This window comes from Tauraco erythrolophus, chromosome 25, assembly GCF_009769465.1.
Source record: "Tauraco erythrolophus isolate bTauEry1 chromosome 25, bTauEry1.pri, whole genome shotgun sequence".
In the NCBI taxonomy this organism is placed as follows: domain Eukaryota; kingdom Metazoa; phylum Chordata; class Aves; order Musophagiformes; family Musophagidae; genus Tauraco; species Tauraco erythrolophus.
In genome coordinates, this window is record NC_141489.1 from 318,186 (window position 1) to 334,023 (window position 15,838).

The 15,838-nt window shown below is 67.8% G+C and overlaps 1 protein-coding gene across 2 annotated transcripts; it reads right to left on the bottom strand.

The window, feature by feature from the left end:
• Window positions 1-388: 388 nt before the first annotated feature.
• WNK4 (WNK lysine deficient protein kinase 4) lies at window positions 389-13,821 on the bottom strand. Of its 2 annotated transcripts, none has more exons than XM_086626733.1 (20): window positions 13,387-13,821; window positions 7,649-7,821; window positions 6,878-7,098; window positions 6,616-6,773; window positions 5,876-5,964; window positions 5,582-5,801; window positions 5,181-5,505; window positions 4,875-5,005; window positions 4,736-4,803; window positions 4,514-4,655; window positions 4,329-4,445; window positions 4,100-4,255; window positions 3,751-3,826; window positions 3,468-3,620; window positions 2,715-3,301; window positions 2,387-2,483; window positions 1,853-2,270; window positions 1,463-1,665; window positions 1,256-1,353; window positions 389-1,168 (listed from the first exon to the last, which is right to left on the bottom strand). In XM_086626733.1, exons 1-20 carry the CDS (start codon window positions 13,819-13,821, stop codon window positions 1,151-1,153), a joined length of 3,885 nt encoding a protein of 1,294 aa, XP_086482859.1. In that variant the 3' UTR covers window positions 389-1,150. The 2 variants fall into 2 exon arrangements, with proteins under 2 accessions (XP_086482859.1, XP_086482858.1); XM_086626732.1 differs by having other exon boundaries at window positions 1,135-1,171; window positions 3,751-3,808.
• Window positions 13,822-15,838: the final 2,017 nt, after the last annotated feature.

The window sequence follows — 15,838 nt, forward strand, 5'->3', positions numbered from 1 at the left end:
TCAGGACGGGCCTCGAGCACGGGGGAAGCAGCTGGCCGCCGCCCATGCGGGACGCGGGCTCAGTGCAGCCCGGGGCAGTGCAGCGAGGGTGTCCCCCGCGGGCAGCGCTTCCTCCCTCCGCGGGCAGCCACCTTTCTCCTGGAGAGTGGACAGGGTCTTTGCCAAGGACTTGCTCCTGGGAAGGGCAGGGGTGCCTGGGCGCCTGTCGCTTTCCACAATAAATACCCCGTCTGGTGACTGCGTCAGCGCCTGTTGTTAAAGCAGCTGGTGGCCAGAGTCCAGCTCAGGACCTTGCCCCCCACTCAGGTGTCTGTCAGGGAATTCTCTATTTTGCTGCTCATTTCATCATCTTCTGTCATGAGCCAAGAGCAAGGACAGCACCCACAAGTCCTGCCAGCCAGTCAGAGAGAGGCCTTGTTTTTATTTAATTCATGTTTATGAAAACGCTTTCCAGACATCAGTTCCTAACAAAGCGCACCCGCTGCCATTCCTGCTGCACCAGCTCCATCACCTTACGGGCCGAGGGAGGCTTCCTGCTCCGCAGCCGGCTGGTTCTGGGCTGCACGGAGCGAGATGAGGGTGGCAGCGAGCAGCTCGGCCCCGGGGCGGTGGGCTCAGGCCCTACACGTTGTCCCACGCAGGGATCAGCACTGGAGCAGCCCCGGGCGGAGCGGGAGGACAGTGTGGTGGCAGGGGTGGGATGTGTCCTGAGTGGGATGCAGCGAGGGGCTGGTTCTGCTCAGGACAGGGCACCAGCGAGGCCCACTTCCACCTGCAAGGGTTCAGCGCGGAGTAAAGCACAACGGACGGAGCGCCTCGCACGTGTCCTGCAGCTGGGGCTGGGCGTAAGCAAACAGCCTGGGAGGGACAGGGAAGCTGCGGGGGGCACAGAGAGGGAGGAAACAGGAGAAAAGTGTGGGACACGCCTGCCCTCGCTCTGATACAGAGGCAGCAGGTACGCTGCTGCGGGCACACGGCCAAGGGGCACGGGGCTGAGGTGGGGGGGGGCCAGGCTGCCCAGGGCAGGCACCCGGCTGGCCCAGCCCGAGGGCACTGGCTGCCCCCAGGGCTGGTGCTGCCCTCCCAGGAGGTGCAGGGGCTCTTGCCCTCCCCTGGGGCAGCAGGCACTTGGTTGAGGTAGTTCGTTCAGTCACTCCTGGCCAGCCGGCTACTGGGGAGAGAAGCAGCAGTGAGCTGGGGCCCGCCCAGGGCACTGTGGGGCCGCCAGCAGCAGAATCGGCCCCCCACTCCTTACCATCCGGCCGAAGTCGTCGGCGAAGGTCACCCCCTTGCTCAGGCGCTGCTCCTGTGAGCCGGTGCTGCTGCCGCTCAGCGAGTTACGGCGCATGATGCCTGTTGGGACAGACCAGCCCTGAGCAGGGGACGCAGGTGGTCCCCGTCCTGCAGCCCCCGCCCAGCCTGCTGGGGCCTCAGGAGGGAGCTGGGGCAGCAGGGCTGGCACCTGGGGGCTGCGCCAGCTCCAGGCGCTGCAGGCTGTTCCGGCGAGAGGGGTTGAAGCTGCCCTTGGAGAGGCGTCGCTGGCGGCTGGAGAGCATGGCAGCGGGGGAGACGATGCCCAGTGGCGGCTGCTTCCCCATCCGCAGGTACAGCTCCTCAATCTCCTTCTTCTGGGCGCTCTGCAGCAGCTGCACCTCGGCCAGGTGCCTGGGCAGGAGACAGGGGCTGGCAGCTGAGCCGTGCGCTGTGCCCAACCGAGCCAGGGCATCCAGGGAGGGGATGTTGTCCTCCTGCCCGGCGCCGGAGGGAAGACCTGTCCCCTCCTGCAGCCCCCGCACTGCCTCCCGGGTGCAGCCCACCACCCCGCTGCCCCTTGTGCCACAAGGGTGCTCACTTCTGGCGCAGGTTCTGCAGCTCTTCCCAGATCTCCTCGTCCTCGCTCTCGGTGTCGTCGCTGCTCAAGTAGGACAGGCTGCGGGAGGAGCTCAGCCACACCTGGCTCAGCACCGCCTGGGGTGCGCTCTCTGCACCCTCCTCCCCGGTGCCCTCCCGGTCACTCTCCGCTGGCACAGCCGTGCCCTCCTCAGCCACCACCTCGGCAGCCTCGGCGTCCTGCTCTGCCATCTCCAGCACTGAGTCCGAGTCACTGCTTGAGCTGCCCCCCGTGCTGGGGGCCGTGGGCAGGGGGCAGCCGTCCACCGCAGGCTCCGTGCCACGCTGCTCACCCTCGCTGCTGCCTGGCACTCGAGATGTCACAGCCAGGTCCTTGGTCGGTGTCACCTGGAACCGGCCCAGGATCTGGGGCTTGGCTTCTGCCGGGGACAGGGGGCAGTTGGTGGGGTTTGAGGCACATGGGCTGGCGGGGATGGCGCGGTGCCGCCGCACCGACACGGCTGCGTGGCGCAGCCTCGGCCCTTCCCCACCTCACCTTCATTGATGGGTGAGAGCCGGGCCTTGGGCACGCCAGGGGCTGGCGACTCCGAGACGATGAGCGGGTGGCTGGGCTTTGGGGAGCCAGGCAGCACCTGCACGCACCCGAGCACCGTCAGCTGCCCCACCCCAGGTCCCCCCATGTCTCCTGCCCTGCCCTGCTGCTGCTCCCGTGCCCTGGGGACCCACCACCCGCTCAGCCCTCCCCACATCCCAGGGGCTCCCTGTCCCATCCCAAGGCAGCATCTGCAGTGACAACCTGGCCCTCCCAGCACTGAGCCCCACCTCGAGCGGCCCCGGGGAGCCCCCACCACCCCTGTACTCACCATGCTGCTCTCTGGGCTCCCTGGCACGGATGTGCTCAGCAATGGCAGGGCACTCCCTGAGGCCTCACTGCCTGCAGGGCACGGTGAGGCTGGCGCTGGGGGAGGGAATGGCATGGGCTCTCCAGCAGTGAGGACATCAGCCCCTGCTGACTCCGGAGCCCCACTGCAGGTTGGGACTGGCTTGGCCATGCTGGCAGGGCTGGGGTAGACAAAGCGCGGGGGCCCCAGGACAAGGCTTTGTGGCTGCGGCAGCAGCGGAGGGTAGAGGTTCCCACCCGAACTGGCGATGGAGGAGACGGCGGGCAGCAGCGTGTGGGCCACGCTCATCACTGCCAGGGAGAAGACGTTGGCCAGCGACAGGAGGGGGGCAGTGGGGGACCAGGATGTGCTGGTCACAGGGGGGCTCAGGGGGCTGCTGGGCTCGCTGGGGAGAGGGGATGTGGGGAGCGGCAGCGGGGACAGGAGGGCTTGGGGCGGGGGCAGTGGGACAGGCCCCCCTGGGGGGCTCGGGGGGCTCTGCAGAAACGCCGGTGATGCTGTCAGCCAGGAGGGAGCCGTCGAGACAAGGGGCCAGGTCTGCACGGAGCCTATGGAGAGAGGACAGTCAAGAGTGGCCCCTGACCCCCACGAGCCCCCTCCACCCCCCATCCAGGCAGCTCCGAGCCCCGCGCCAGCGAGGGACCGGCCAAGGCGCGGCGGCGGCACAGGCAGCCCCGGAGGGACCGACATGCCGGGCCCCGTCGGGGCTGGTACCTGCAGGGGAGCCCAGCAGCGCGGGCTGCAGCTCACCGGCGGCGGCTGCCAGTGGCTCCGTGGGGCCAGCGAGGTCCTTCTCCGACAGGGAGCTGCTCCGCGATGGCAGGACCGGGGATGGGACCAAGAGGCCGGGGCTGGAGCCGCCCAGGTCTGCAGCGCGGGGGCGAGAGCTGACACAGCCGAGGCGGGACGTGCCCCACGGGAGCCCCTGGGCTCAGCCGGGGCCAGCGCCGGCCCTGCCGGGGGCACAGGAGGGGTGCACACAGGGGCACAGACGTACCGCTGAGCGAGGATGAGGAGGAGATGGAGTGGGAGAGCTCCTGCAGCTGCAGGTCCGCCTGCCAAGGGGGACGGGGCTGAGCCCAGCGGCAGGGCAGAGCCCCCCGGCAGGCTGAGCCGAGCCCCTGCCAGCCCCACCCCAGCCCCACCGCCTGCAGGGACAGGAGCCGGCGGCCCCACTGGGCAGTGGGCACCACGACCCACCGCAGAGTGACCCAGAGCCATGGGCGCAGAGTGACCCTGCACCCCGGCCCCCTCTCCGCTGGGCTCCCCGGGGCCAGGCAGCACCCCCAGCCACGCTCAGCGTTTGTGGTTTCCCCAGCACCGTCAGGGCCGGGCTGGGCACTCACTGGGCTGCCTGCGCCACGCTCGGCCTCAGGGCTCTCAGGCAGCTCAGCGGCGCCGTGCCCATCCTTGCGAAGCAGGGTTGCCACGCGATGGATGATGTCCCGGATGCGGTGGACGAAGCTGTCCCGCTCCGACTTGAGGATGAACTCCTTGTGGACCTGGGGGCAGACGGGTGGTCAGCACCTGGCACAGCTGGGCAGGCCCCCACCCTCGCCACTGCCCTGCGCTCACCATGACGGCCGCGATTTCCTCCGGGTTGTCCCCGTCCAGGTCGAACTTGAAGGTGACCATCTTGTTGTTGTAGGTCTGCAGCTGGCACTCCACCACCCGGTCGTTCTTGTCGGAGATCTGCGGGCGGCAGGGCTGACTCAGCCCGGGGAGCGCTCGCCCACCTGCCCAGCACCCGTGGCACTCACGTTGGTGACACGCAGCCTGGACCGGGCACGGCGCCGCAGCAGCTTCCCCGTGGCCCGCTTGGGCGGCAGCTTGGCACTCCACTCGCTGGCCGAGAGCCCCTCGCAGCCGTCGCTCATGCCGGACGCCACGTCTGAGGCGTAGCTGCAGGAAGCCCCAGCGCCAGAGCATCAGCACAGCTGTTCCCAGCTGCCGCACTCCGCGTCCAGACCCCGCGGCCTCACCTGTCCACCGGGGAGGAGAAGCCGCTGGCAGAGGGAAGGCGCTCGGTTGGCATCTGCACCGCGATGCTCTGTGGGGAGAGGATGGTGTGAGTTGGCACCGTGGCCACCCTGACCCCCAGCCCCGCGGGGCCCCGCTCACCGTGGGGAAGCAGCGTGCAGGGCGGGCAGGTGGTGGGCTGGCAGGGTCCTCCCCCAAGAAGCTGCGATGGGTTGGGTCTGGGGAGTCCAGGAAGCCAGAGGAACTCAGGTAGCCATCCGTCTCGCAGTCAGCTGCGGAAAAGTGCTCACGTGAGTGTGGCTGGAGTAGGAGCCCCCTCCCCGGCTCGCACCCCCTGGAAAGGACTTGGGGGCTGGAGTGGGCACAGCTGGAAGTGGGCAGGGACAGACCCCCCCCCACCTCCTGCCCCAGGCTGCCCTGCTGTCCCACTGCCTAGTGCTCACGCACAGGTGGCCGAGGAGTAGCTGGTGTGGCGGTAGGCAAAGTGCTGGTCGGCCTCTGGCTCCTCAGGCTCCGGGGGGAAGGTGCTGCTGAAGACGGAGTCCTCAGAGCCAGGGGTGGCTGCGGTGGGTGCAGGGGAACCAGGTGGCAGAGGCGACTTGAGCTCCTCCAGCAGCCGCAGGACGCCTGGTGGCTGCTCTGGCTCCACAGGCGACGGCACATCCTGGGTGCGCTTCAGCTTCTCCCGCTTGCGCTTGATGGCGACCACGCGGTCACGCACCGCCTTGGCCACCAGCTTGTAGTCGGCCTCACAGACGAAGCCCAGGACCACCTGCGCGACAAGGGGCTCATCACGTTCAGGCACGGGGACCCTGCGGTGCGCAGGGCTCCTCCGTCACCGCACCCACCATCTCCTGGGCGACCTCCTCCGCCACGTCCTTGTAGAGCTCGAACAGGAACTCGATGGCGTTGTTGTCCTTGTACTTGCCGTGCAGCTTCTTCGTGTCGTCCATGCGCAGCCAGAGCTTGAGCCCAGACTTGACGCCATCGTCCTCCTCGGCCAGCTCCACGTGCACCCCCGTGTCCTCCTGGAAGAAGGAGTGCTCCAGCAGGTCCTGGATGGTGTACCTGTGGGGAGCACAGCTCAGCACGAGGCCGGGGGCCGGGGAGGTCTGCCACCCAGCCCCCCTGCTGCTCCCCACCTCTCGTTCTTGTCCATGCGGATGCAGCCCTCGATGATCTCCTTCAGCTCTGGAACCTTCACCTTGTAGAAGCTGCCGGGCTTCAGGCCCTGGGGGCGACAGGCGTCAGTGCCTGCTGTGCCAGACTCACCATGGCGCCGGGCTCCCAGGGCCTGGGGCTGCACCCCGGCTCTGCGGGGCTGCCGGATGCTCCCCGGGCTGCCGCAGCCCCGCCGCCCCCAGGCACAGCCCCGCCAGCAGCAGGGGACATGGGAGGACGGGGCTCCCAGCCCAGGGCCCCACCAGCCACGGCTCCCACGGCCGAGCCACACGTGCTGTCATGGGCCGCTGGGGCCGGGATGCCCCAGGGCTCGGGGTTTCCACCCCAGCAGGCAGGAGCCGGCAGGAGCCGGCCGGAAAGGGCTGGGCAGCCACAGTGCCCCAGGCAGGGGGCGGCTGAGCCAACCCGCTCCCGTTCCACTCCATTAATGCGCTGGCAGTGCTGGCACCGGGTGAGGGCCATGGGGTCTGGCCAAGCTGTGGCCCCTCTGCCCTCCGTGGGCCCTGCGCCCTGGCACGGCACCCTCTCACTGCCCAGGCTACTTTTAGCTGCTTGCACAACCTGCACGGTGACACGTTTTGGGGAGTGGTGAGGCTCAACAGCTCCATCCAAACAGCCCTCCCGCTCCCTCACCCCAGCTCCCGTGCCCACGGCACCGGCCAGCAGCATTGCCCCCCTCCCGGGGACCGGGGCTGCTCACCGAGGTGACCTTGCGGTAGATCTGGGCGGCATTCTGGCACTCGGAGTAGGGGTACTCTGAGGTGGCCATCTCCAGCATGCACATCCCGAAGGCGTAGACGTCCACTGCCTCATCGTACTTCTCCTCGTACATCTCCGGCGCCATGAACTCAGGGGTGCCTGGGGGCAGCAGCGGGGCTCAGCACCCGCGGGGCACTGCCGCGCCTGCGGCTGCCGTAGGGCAGCCAGGAGCCTGGCCGTGCCGGGGCTGCGCTGGGACCCACCTATGACGCTCTTGGCGAAGGAGGCTCGCTTGAGCGTGGCCAGGCCCAGGTCCCCAATCTTGACAGAGCCAGTGGGGCCCGTGATGAAGATGTTGTCGCACTTGAGGTCGCGGTGGATGATGGGGGGCGAGCGGGTGTGCAGGAAATGCAGCCCCTTGAGGATCTGCCGGCTCCAGCGCTGCAGCACCTTCAGCTTCATCTCCTTGAACCGCTTCAGATAGCTGCCGGGGGACCCACGGGGCTGAACCCCGGGGGTCGGCCCCACACCTCTGCCCCGACCCCAGCCCACCCTTCTCCCACCGCCACGCTGAGCCCCTCCGGATGCAGGTGCCCACACAGGGCGAGCGGCAAAGAGCATCCTGGAGCCACAGGCTCGCGGTCCCGTCCGGGCTGGACTCTGTAGAGGCAGCACAGACACCACAGCCCAGGAGGAGCCCAGTGCCCTGTGCCACTGGTGCCAGGAGCAAGCTGGGGTGAGCGCCCAGTGCTGCCGCCCCACTCAGCACCAGGGTGCCTGGGTCACACTGTCCCGGCACAGGACGGTGCCAGTGAAGCTCCTGGGTCTCCAAACATCCAGCAGCAACCCTGATTTCTGTCTCCAGCTCCCAGCCCTGCCCCATCATCCACCCAGATCCCACCACAGCGCATCATCCCCCCCAAACGCCCACGTCAAGGGCTCAGGTGCGGGTGCAGAGCTGTCCCTCACCTTCCCGTCACCACAGGGACCCCATCCCCTCCCCTGTGCACCCCAACCTGGCAGTCCCTGCTCACGTTTTCAGGGTGCCAGATGTCATGAGCTCTGTGACCAGCACGATGTAGACCTGGCCTTTGACAGACGACTTCCAGGAGTCGTAGAAGCGGACGATGTTGGGATGCTGCAGCCCCTTAAGCATCTCCACCTCCTCACGGAACCGCTGCCGCTCCGTCTTCGACAGCTTCCGTGTCTGTGGGAGCCAGTGGGGAGGTGAGGGGGGCACACAGGGTCTCAGCGCGCACAGGGGGATGCCCTCACATCCTCGTCCCCACTCCCTACGTACGAGGCAGCAGGGGCTGCCATGGCCCAAGCACAGAGCCGGGATCAGACCTGCTGACCCCCAGCACAGGGGCTCACGTGGGGCTGGGACCGTCCCAGACCAGCCACCCAGCCAAGGGGACATGCAGGACATGCCCGCCGGTGTGCCCTGTGCAGATCCGACGGCCACAGCCCCTCTGCCCCCCAGGCCAGCCCTGCCCCCGCCAGGGCATCACCAGCTCCCTGCACCGGGCACCGGGGCACGGCGTGGCAGGGTGCCGGGGCAGCCTCAATGGGGCCTTTGTTGGGGAAAGCAGGCGGGGGAGGCTCCAGCTCAGGTTTTTCCACGTTCCTCCCGCTCGAGTTAATTAAAGTGGAAACTGAAGCCGAGCGCTGACACCGGCACTGAGAGGGGCCGGGACCAGCGGGGAGGACGCAGACCCCTCGTCCAGGAGCGCAGGAAGGGGGAACCAGCTGGCCAGACCCCGAAGGAGCCGGGTCCTGCCCCGAGCACGGGCAGCCGCGGGCACCGAGCCCCAGGCAGAGGCGGGAGCCGAGCAGCATCTCCTGTTGCGACCCCGGACCCCGACGGGCACAGCCGCTGCAGAGTCTGGGGGCTGCCCAGCCCGGACCCCCGTCCAGCCCACACTCCTGGGGCCAAGGAAACCCAAACTGCCGCAGGCAGCCCCTGTGCTTCCACTGCCCGGCGCTGCCGGAGCCGCGCTCAGCTCCTTGGCTGGCAGCCGCCATCCCTCAGCCCGGGCAGCTTTCGTAATATTTTCATTGCATCACAGCCGCCCCACGGCCGGGCTGGAGCCGCTCCATAATCCCCTCTGCGTTTAACAGGCGCTCGGGGACCCGGCTCAGCCCAGATGAGAACCTGAGCCCTGCAGCGGGATGAATGGGACCTTTCACAGCCGAGGAGGAAAACAGCAACCAAAGCCCCTGCGCGGCCCAGCAGCACACCGGCTGCCCTGCCCGGCGTCACGGCCACCTTCAGACCCTCTGGCCTCCCGATCCCCACCGAGGAGCCCGGAGGCTTCACTGTGCCCCACAAACGTGCATGGGCACGGGGGAAACCAACATGGGCTACGAAGAGGGGCAGGGAGGGAGTCACGGGCGGCCACGGCTCTCCCAGTTCGGCAAGAGGGGACCCCGCTTGGAGCAGTCGTACCAGCGTGGTCCCCACCGTGCCACCCCCAACCCCAGGCAGAACCCCCAGCACGAGGCTACCTCTCTCAGGGTGCCCGGAGCAAGGGCTGGGGGAGCCAAGCTCGTCCGCAAGCCTGTGCCAGGACTGCTGGGCTTGCTCGGCACTGTTCCTCCCGCCCGACCGAAGTGGCAGGCAGTCCCGCGGCCGGGCATCCCAGCGCTCTCCCCACCAAGCACCAGTAGTGGGGAGCGGAGCCCTGTCCAGCCTCAGCCCCACCAGAGAAGCTGCTCATCCAGGAACTGGGCACCGGGGAGGGCAGGGCAGGCAGAGCTGCCAGCAGAGCCCTGCTGCCCCGCGCGGCACGCAGGGACACCATGTCCTTTCCTAGCAGCACCTCGTGCAGGGCAGAGGAGGACGCTGGGGATGGCAGCGTGGGGCCGGGTGAGGAGCCGGTTGGCAGCGGTCCAGCCCCATCCCGTGGGCCAGGACCTGGCTGCCGGGGAGCCTGGCACAGCCAACGGTGGGAGACGAGGCCAGCATGGGAGGAGAGAGAGGTGGGCACAGTGGCCGAGGACGGCTCTCGCCTCTGTGGCAGGAGGCTTTCCCCAGCACAAGGAAGCTCCAGCGCTCGGCACACAGTCCGCAGCCCTCGCAGGGCTCTCCTGCTCCCGCAGCCCTTGCAGGGCCCCAGCTCCACGACACCCCAGGCAGGGGGTCCCAGTGGCGGCCTGTGAAAGCCCCGTTGTGTGTGGCCAAGAGTCGCACCCGGAAAGGGGAACACTCATGCACCGGAGGGATGTTCGTAGCGACGCTGGGGCGGGGTGCGGAGCAGGCACTGGAGACCACTCAGCGCCATCCCTCCGGCCACGGCCATGGCACCTCCAGCCGCAGGGAGGTCCCGAGCCTCCCGGCCCAGGAGCCAGCACTATGGCAGCAGTGGGTGCCCGCACCCCACTGCTCCTCCCCGCGGGTCTGCCCCCCACCGTTCGGCAAGCGGTGACCTTGTGCACGCTCGCGGGCACACAAGCACACACGCTCTTGCATTTCCAAGCCCGCAGGACTCCCGTCAAGCGAATCTCCCCAGTCTCCTGGTTCATCTCCAGGACAGTCAGAGCTCCTGGCCCGTGCAGGGCTGACCCCCGGGCACTGCCCCAGGGTCTCACCAGCCTCAGTCACAGCACAATTCCCAACCACACCGCAGGCAGGATGTGCCGGCCATGTGACAGACAGGATTTTGAGAAGATGCAGAAATTTGGGAATAAAGGTGCCCACAGCCCCCAGGGCAGCCAACCAAGGTACCTGCCTGAGCTGGGGGAGGCACAGCAGCGCCTGCCACCCGGGATGCTGTCGCCCACAGGGAGCCCAAGGGGACCCACAGGAAAACCACTCATGGCCAGGTATTTACAGCTCGATCCCACTCCAGGCCTCCGGTTTCCTCCCTGCTTCCACCTTCCCCACCATCCACAGCACCTATCAACAGAAATAGTCCCCAGTCTAAAGCTGGAAAGCACAAACAGGTCACGGCAGGGCTGCGGGACGCGGGCAGGAGGCAGAGACAGACGCCACGTTCAGGACTGGGGGCAGTGGCACAGGGGGACGGGGACGGGCAGGTCCCCAGAGGGGTCCCACAGGAAGGCAGGGGACAGGCAAAAACCAGGTCATCAGGTACAGGGGAGGGAAGGGCAGGGCGAGGATGGCACGGACAGCTGGGATGTGGGATCGGGAGCTGTCACGGCAGCTGGACGAGGTTCTGTGGACCGGAAAAGGTCAGGGCTGAGGTTAAGCATTCATTTAGAATTGAAAGGCAATAAAAGAAGAACTGTGAAAGACACAGGACAAAACTATTTTTAAAAGGGTAGAACCACAACCATTTTTATTTGCGGTTCCAAATCCCGTATTTGTGTCACAGTGTCTGATTCTTTGCATGATTGCTGAAAAAAACCCAAACTTTTAAAAGTCTGCTTCTGTGCTCCCAGCCCCTCATGGGACGTGGATTTTGGGACAAGAGACATCGGATAAAGAGCAGTCAGTGGGACAGAGCTGAATACCGGGTGGGGAAGAGAGAGGGCTGGGGAGGGAGCGACAGGGCGGCTGGTGCCGGGGCTGCGTGGGACTGGAGCTGCCCGTGCCGGCTGACCCTCAAGAGACACCCCTGGGAGGGTGGCAGTGGGTGGCCGAGCAGAGCCAGGTCTGCCCCGTCTCCCAGACGCCGCAGGATGCTCACGGGATGCCCGTGCTGGCCTGGCAGGCTCGCAGGGCAGGCAATGGGGCTGGCATGTGCCTGCTGGACTCGGGGCACATGAGCCTTTTTGCTTCCCTTTCCTCCACCTGGGAGGGTGCAGCCTTGTCCCTCGGCAGCCACCTCGCAAGACACCAGAGCTGCCTGTGCACAGCTGCAGGCAGGCCCTGCCTGCACCGCTGCCAGACCATCGCCAGCTCTTTGCTAAACAGAGCCATACGTGCACCCAGCCCCTGCCCTGGGCTGCAGGATGGGCACCGGGGGCCGCATCCAGCCCCTGCAGACACACGGGAGCTGCTGTGACATACCGGGGTGGGGACAGGGGCCCTGTGGGGCAGTGCATCCCAGCCACAGGGACAAGCAGGAGAGCAGAGAGTAATGCCAAGCTGCCAGCCCTGCCACACGTGCTGGCTGCCAGTGCAGGGGAGCTGGGGCACGTCTGCAGCGAGGGGCTGACTCGCAGAGCCAGCCAGGAGGGAAGCGCCTGGCACGGCTGACTCATCCGGAGAAGGTCCCGGGCTCACCAAGGAGAGCCCTTCCCAGCCAGCGGCAGGCGGGTGCTTGCCCTGCCACCGAAGGGACGCGGGACTCAAACGGAGCTCAGGAGCGCTCGGACAGAGCCGCGGGGCTGCGGGAGGCAGGGAGCACTGAGCCAGCTCTCACAGCCAGCTGAAACATTGTGCAACCCACGAAGGCAGGCGGAGGCCCACGACCTCACCTTCCTCGCTAAGGGGCAACAATCAGCCCCTCCAGAAATCCCCCACCGCTATCTCAGCATCTCTTCTTGCGCTACTGGGCTGCAGCCACCCCAAGGACCCGGCTCGGGCAGCCGCCTGCAGCTGCACCGAGGCTTCAGGAACAAGACAACAAACTCGCAAGACACGTTTTTCTGTGTAAACAAGGACTTGGACCTTCCAGCTGCAGCAGCCACCCCAGGGTCAGGAGCCTGTCGGAGACTTTGGACTTCACCGAAGCCCCTCCTCAGGGGCTCCAAGGAGAAACGGGAGCCTCACGGCACGGCTCTCCCTGTGCGCCTCTGTGGACAAGATCAGGCCTGGCAAAAGTAACAAGTGGGAGAGGGTGTTGCAGAGGCAACACATTCACTGCTGCCCTCAGCATCCCGCTGCTAGCATCCTAAGGGATGGAGGAGTGTGGCAACAGAGAGGAGCCAGAGACGTTGCTCCAAGACCTGGCAAACCACAGGTCTGGGTGCTCCCAGCAGAGAGCCCCTGGCAGCATCACAGAAACCACGCGCAGGTGCCCGTGGTACTCTGCTTCAGCCAAGGTCACGCAGCCAGAGCGCACCAAGGTCGCTCTGTACCCTGCTCCCGCCTGACGCTCAGCACCGGGCTCGCTGCAGGCACGTGCCCCAGCGCACACCGAGGGCTATCGGAGCAAACCTCGGAGACAGCTCCAGCACTGGCACAGGGGCACGTGCAGAGGCCAGCGCTGGAGAGCACACGGCTGCCCTTCCAAGGGGAGAGCTGCAAGCTAGTGGGCACTGAAAAGGCAGCGGGGTGCTCAGCTCCAGGTCCACCTGTAAACCCCTGGAGCGGAGGCTGGCATCGGGAGCACCGGCACCGGTGTGCTCCACAGTGCAGGCAGTAAGGAGGCAAACGGAAAACTGCATGTGATGGGCAGGAGGGCTGTGAGCAGCGGTGTTAAGCGGAGAGTCCAGGTCTGGGCCGAGTCCCGTGTGGCGCTGGGGCACTGGCAGACGGGCACAGGGAGCGAGGGGAACCCGAGCCCGGCTGCAGGTGCTTTGCCCTGTTCCGCTGCTGCAGCCCGGACACAGAAAGGCGCCAACGAGCCTGGCAGAACTGGGGGAACTCGGGTCCGTGCACTCTCCAGTACAGGCTCCAGACCAGGGGAGATGCCCCGCGGTTCCCACACGGCAGCCCGGGCACGCAGCGGCGGGCAGAGGGGCTCAGGGCCAAAGAGGGCTGCCCACACAGGAGAGCTGGACGGAGAAGGGTCCAGCTGCCCCCGCCGGTGCCCTCTCCTCCGGGCGGGGGTCTGCGGGAGCAGGCAGGGTGCGGGCAGGAGCAGAGGCGCGGGCGGCCGCCTCCCCACCCCCGTGAGCGCGGCCCCGCGGGCGGCCGTACCTGCAGCTCGCACCAGGCCACCTCCACGGTGGTCTCCGTGTCCAGCCCCTTGTAGACGGTCTTGAAGGAGCCGCGGCCGATCTCGATGTCGAACTTGAGGAACCGGCCGTCGGGGGAGGTGGCGACCGCGCGCGTCTCCACCTCCTCGCTCTCCGTCTCCTCCGGCTCTCGGCGCCCGGCAGCGCCCGGCGGCGGCGGCGACGACGGTGGCGGCGGGGACCCTCCGCGCCCCTCGTCCGGGGCCGGGTAGCCCAGCAGCTCCAGCTCGGCCGAGAACCGCCGGTTGAAGCGGGAGGACGCGCGGCGGGAGTCGCGCCCCGAGGGCCGCCGGCCGCGGCTGCGGTGCGGGGCCCGCGCGGGGAGCCCCGGCTCCGGCTCCGGCTCCGCCTCGGGCTGGGACATGGCTCCGGCGGCGGCAGGCTCGGCCGCCAGCATCAGCTCAGCCTGGCCCGGCGCGGCCGCTCCCGCGCAGCTTCGCACCTAGTGCGGCCCCGCAGCCACGACCGACCACCGAGCCCCGGCCCGGGCACCGGCCCGGCCCCGCCGCGGCCCCGCCCGGCGGCACCTCCCCCGCCCCGCCCGGGCCCTCCCCCTCGCGGCCACCGCCCCCCGGCCGCGCTGCGCCACGGGCCCCGCCACCGGGCACGGGCACCGGTACCGGCACCGCGAACCAGCAGCACCGGGACGGGCGCCCAGCACTGCAACAGCAGACCCGGGCTGCGCGCAGCGGGCAGAGCGCCCCGTACCCTGGCACCGCTCACGGCCGCCCCGGCTCGGCCCGCGGGGCCGGTGGGCATCCTCCCCGCCCCCGTCCCCCCGCCTCGGCCCTGCCCGGGGGGCACCGCCCAACTCCCACGCGGAGCCGCGCTGCCGTAGCGCTGACCCGGCGGCTCCGAGCCCTCCCCTCCCCGCAGGGCAGCCCCTTCCCCGCCCGCCGCCCCCCGGGCGATGGGGCCGCTGTAGGTGAAGGGGGTGGGGGGGAGGCGGCGCATAGGAAGGCGCCGGGTTAGACATTTCCTCGGAGCTCCTGACTCGGGGCTCCGGAGCAGCGTGTCCGGAGAAGCCCCGTCCCGCTCCCCGGGCTGCGGGACCAGCCGGCCCAGAGAGCCGTTCCTCTCCGGGTTTACTACGGGCTGAAATCCTGAAATTAGGGTCATGCAAATAGGAAGATACGAGCGTGTGTCAGCCCTGCGCCGGCCAAAAGCCCGGACAAGAGCTGCTTGTCTCCCCAGGTTAAACGACGCGGTTGTTCTACCCGGTGAGGCTGTTTACACAAAACACAAAGCAATTGAGGCCGGTGCTAATTTCTTTTCCCTAAGGTCAAATTGTTTCTACTCAACGATACCGGAAACTTTAAGGAGCCGCTCGACGCGGGAGCAGAGCCACGTCCTCCTCCAGCGCTGCCCCGGCACACGCGGGTGATCCCGGGCCGTCCCTGGACGCGCAGCGCGGCTGCAGCCCCGCACAGCCCTGTCCGGCGGGAGGACCGAAACGTCGCTCCTGCAGCAGCCCTGGCTGGGCCGAGTGTCCCAGAGCTGATCTCCCCCAGGCAGGCAGGCTCTGCTCCCTCCGCATGACCCCGCTCCTCCAGCCCTGCTCTCCAGCGGAGCCAGGTACCCCCTCCCCAGGAAGGAGTTTGCCCGACGTCTCCTTGCCGAGAGCCGCTCGCCTGCAGCACGGGCTGGGGAGCAGAGAGCAGTGACCGCAGCCTCACCCAGCCCTGTGCTCCCCAGAGCGTGCATGGGCCACAGTCCTGGGGAACAGCCACCTGCCCCCCCGCAGGGCTCTGCCTGCTGCCCACGGGACAGGCAGCCCCTTCGGCCTCTGCCTCTCTTCTGGGGCCCATGACAGGACGCAAAGCTGCAGCTTTTACTCATGTAACATACGTCAGGTTTAAAAACCTCCCTGCTTAAAAAGTAATTGCTTTTATTTTTATCCTGTCCTGACTACAGCTTCCAGCAGAGGTGGAGTTTTCAGACCTTCTTGGTTGAAAATCCTCAGCCTGATCCCTGGAACAGGCAGCGCCGCGTCTCGTTCTGCAGCTGCCAAAGTGGAGGCAAATCTGGCAGCGCAGGCAGTGGTGGGGCTGGTCGGAAGATCAGTCCCAGCACTGGCCAGCATATGCTGATGGCTTCCAAAATCAAACAGGGACACAGATCTGTCCTGGGAGGGAAAGGGAGCTCGCTGTGCTGGGAGCTCCCACTGCCCCGGGACAGGTCTGTGCCCCAGGGGCATCCAGCTCAGCTGTCCCGAGCCTGGGGAGCCCAAGGAGAGAAAACCGGTCCCAGCCCCTCGCTCCCTCTGCACAGCACGGAGCAGGAGCAGGGCGGCCGTGGGATGGTCCTGGCACATCCGCAATGAGGGCTCGAGGTTGGCCAGCTCCGAGCCGGGCAGGGAGACCACATCTGCGCAGCTCCGAGTGGCGGCACGGCTCCTGGCCACGGCCAGCTAA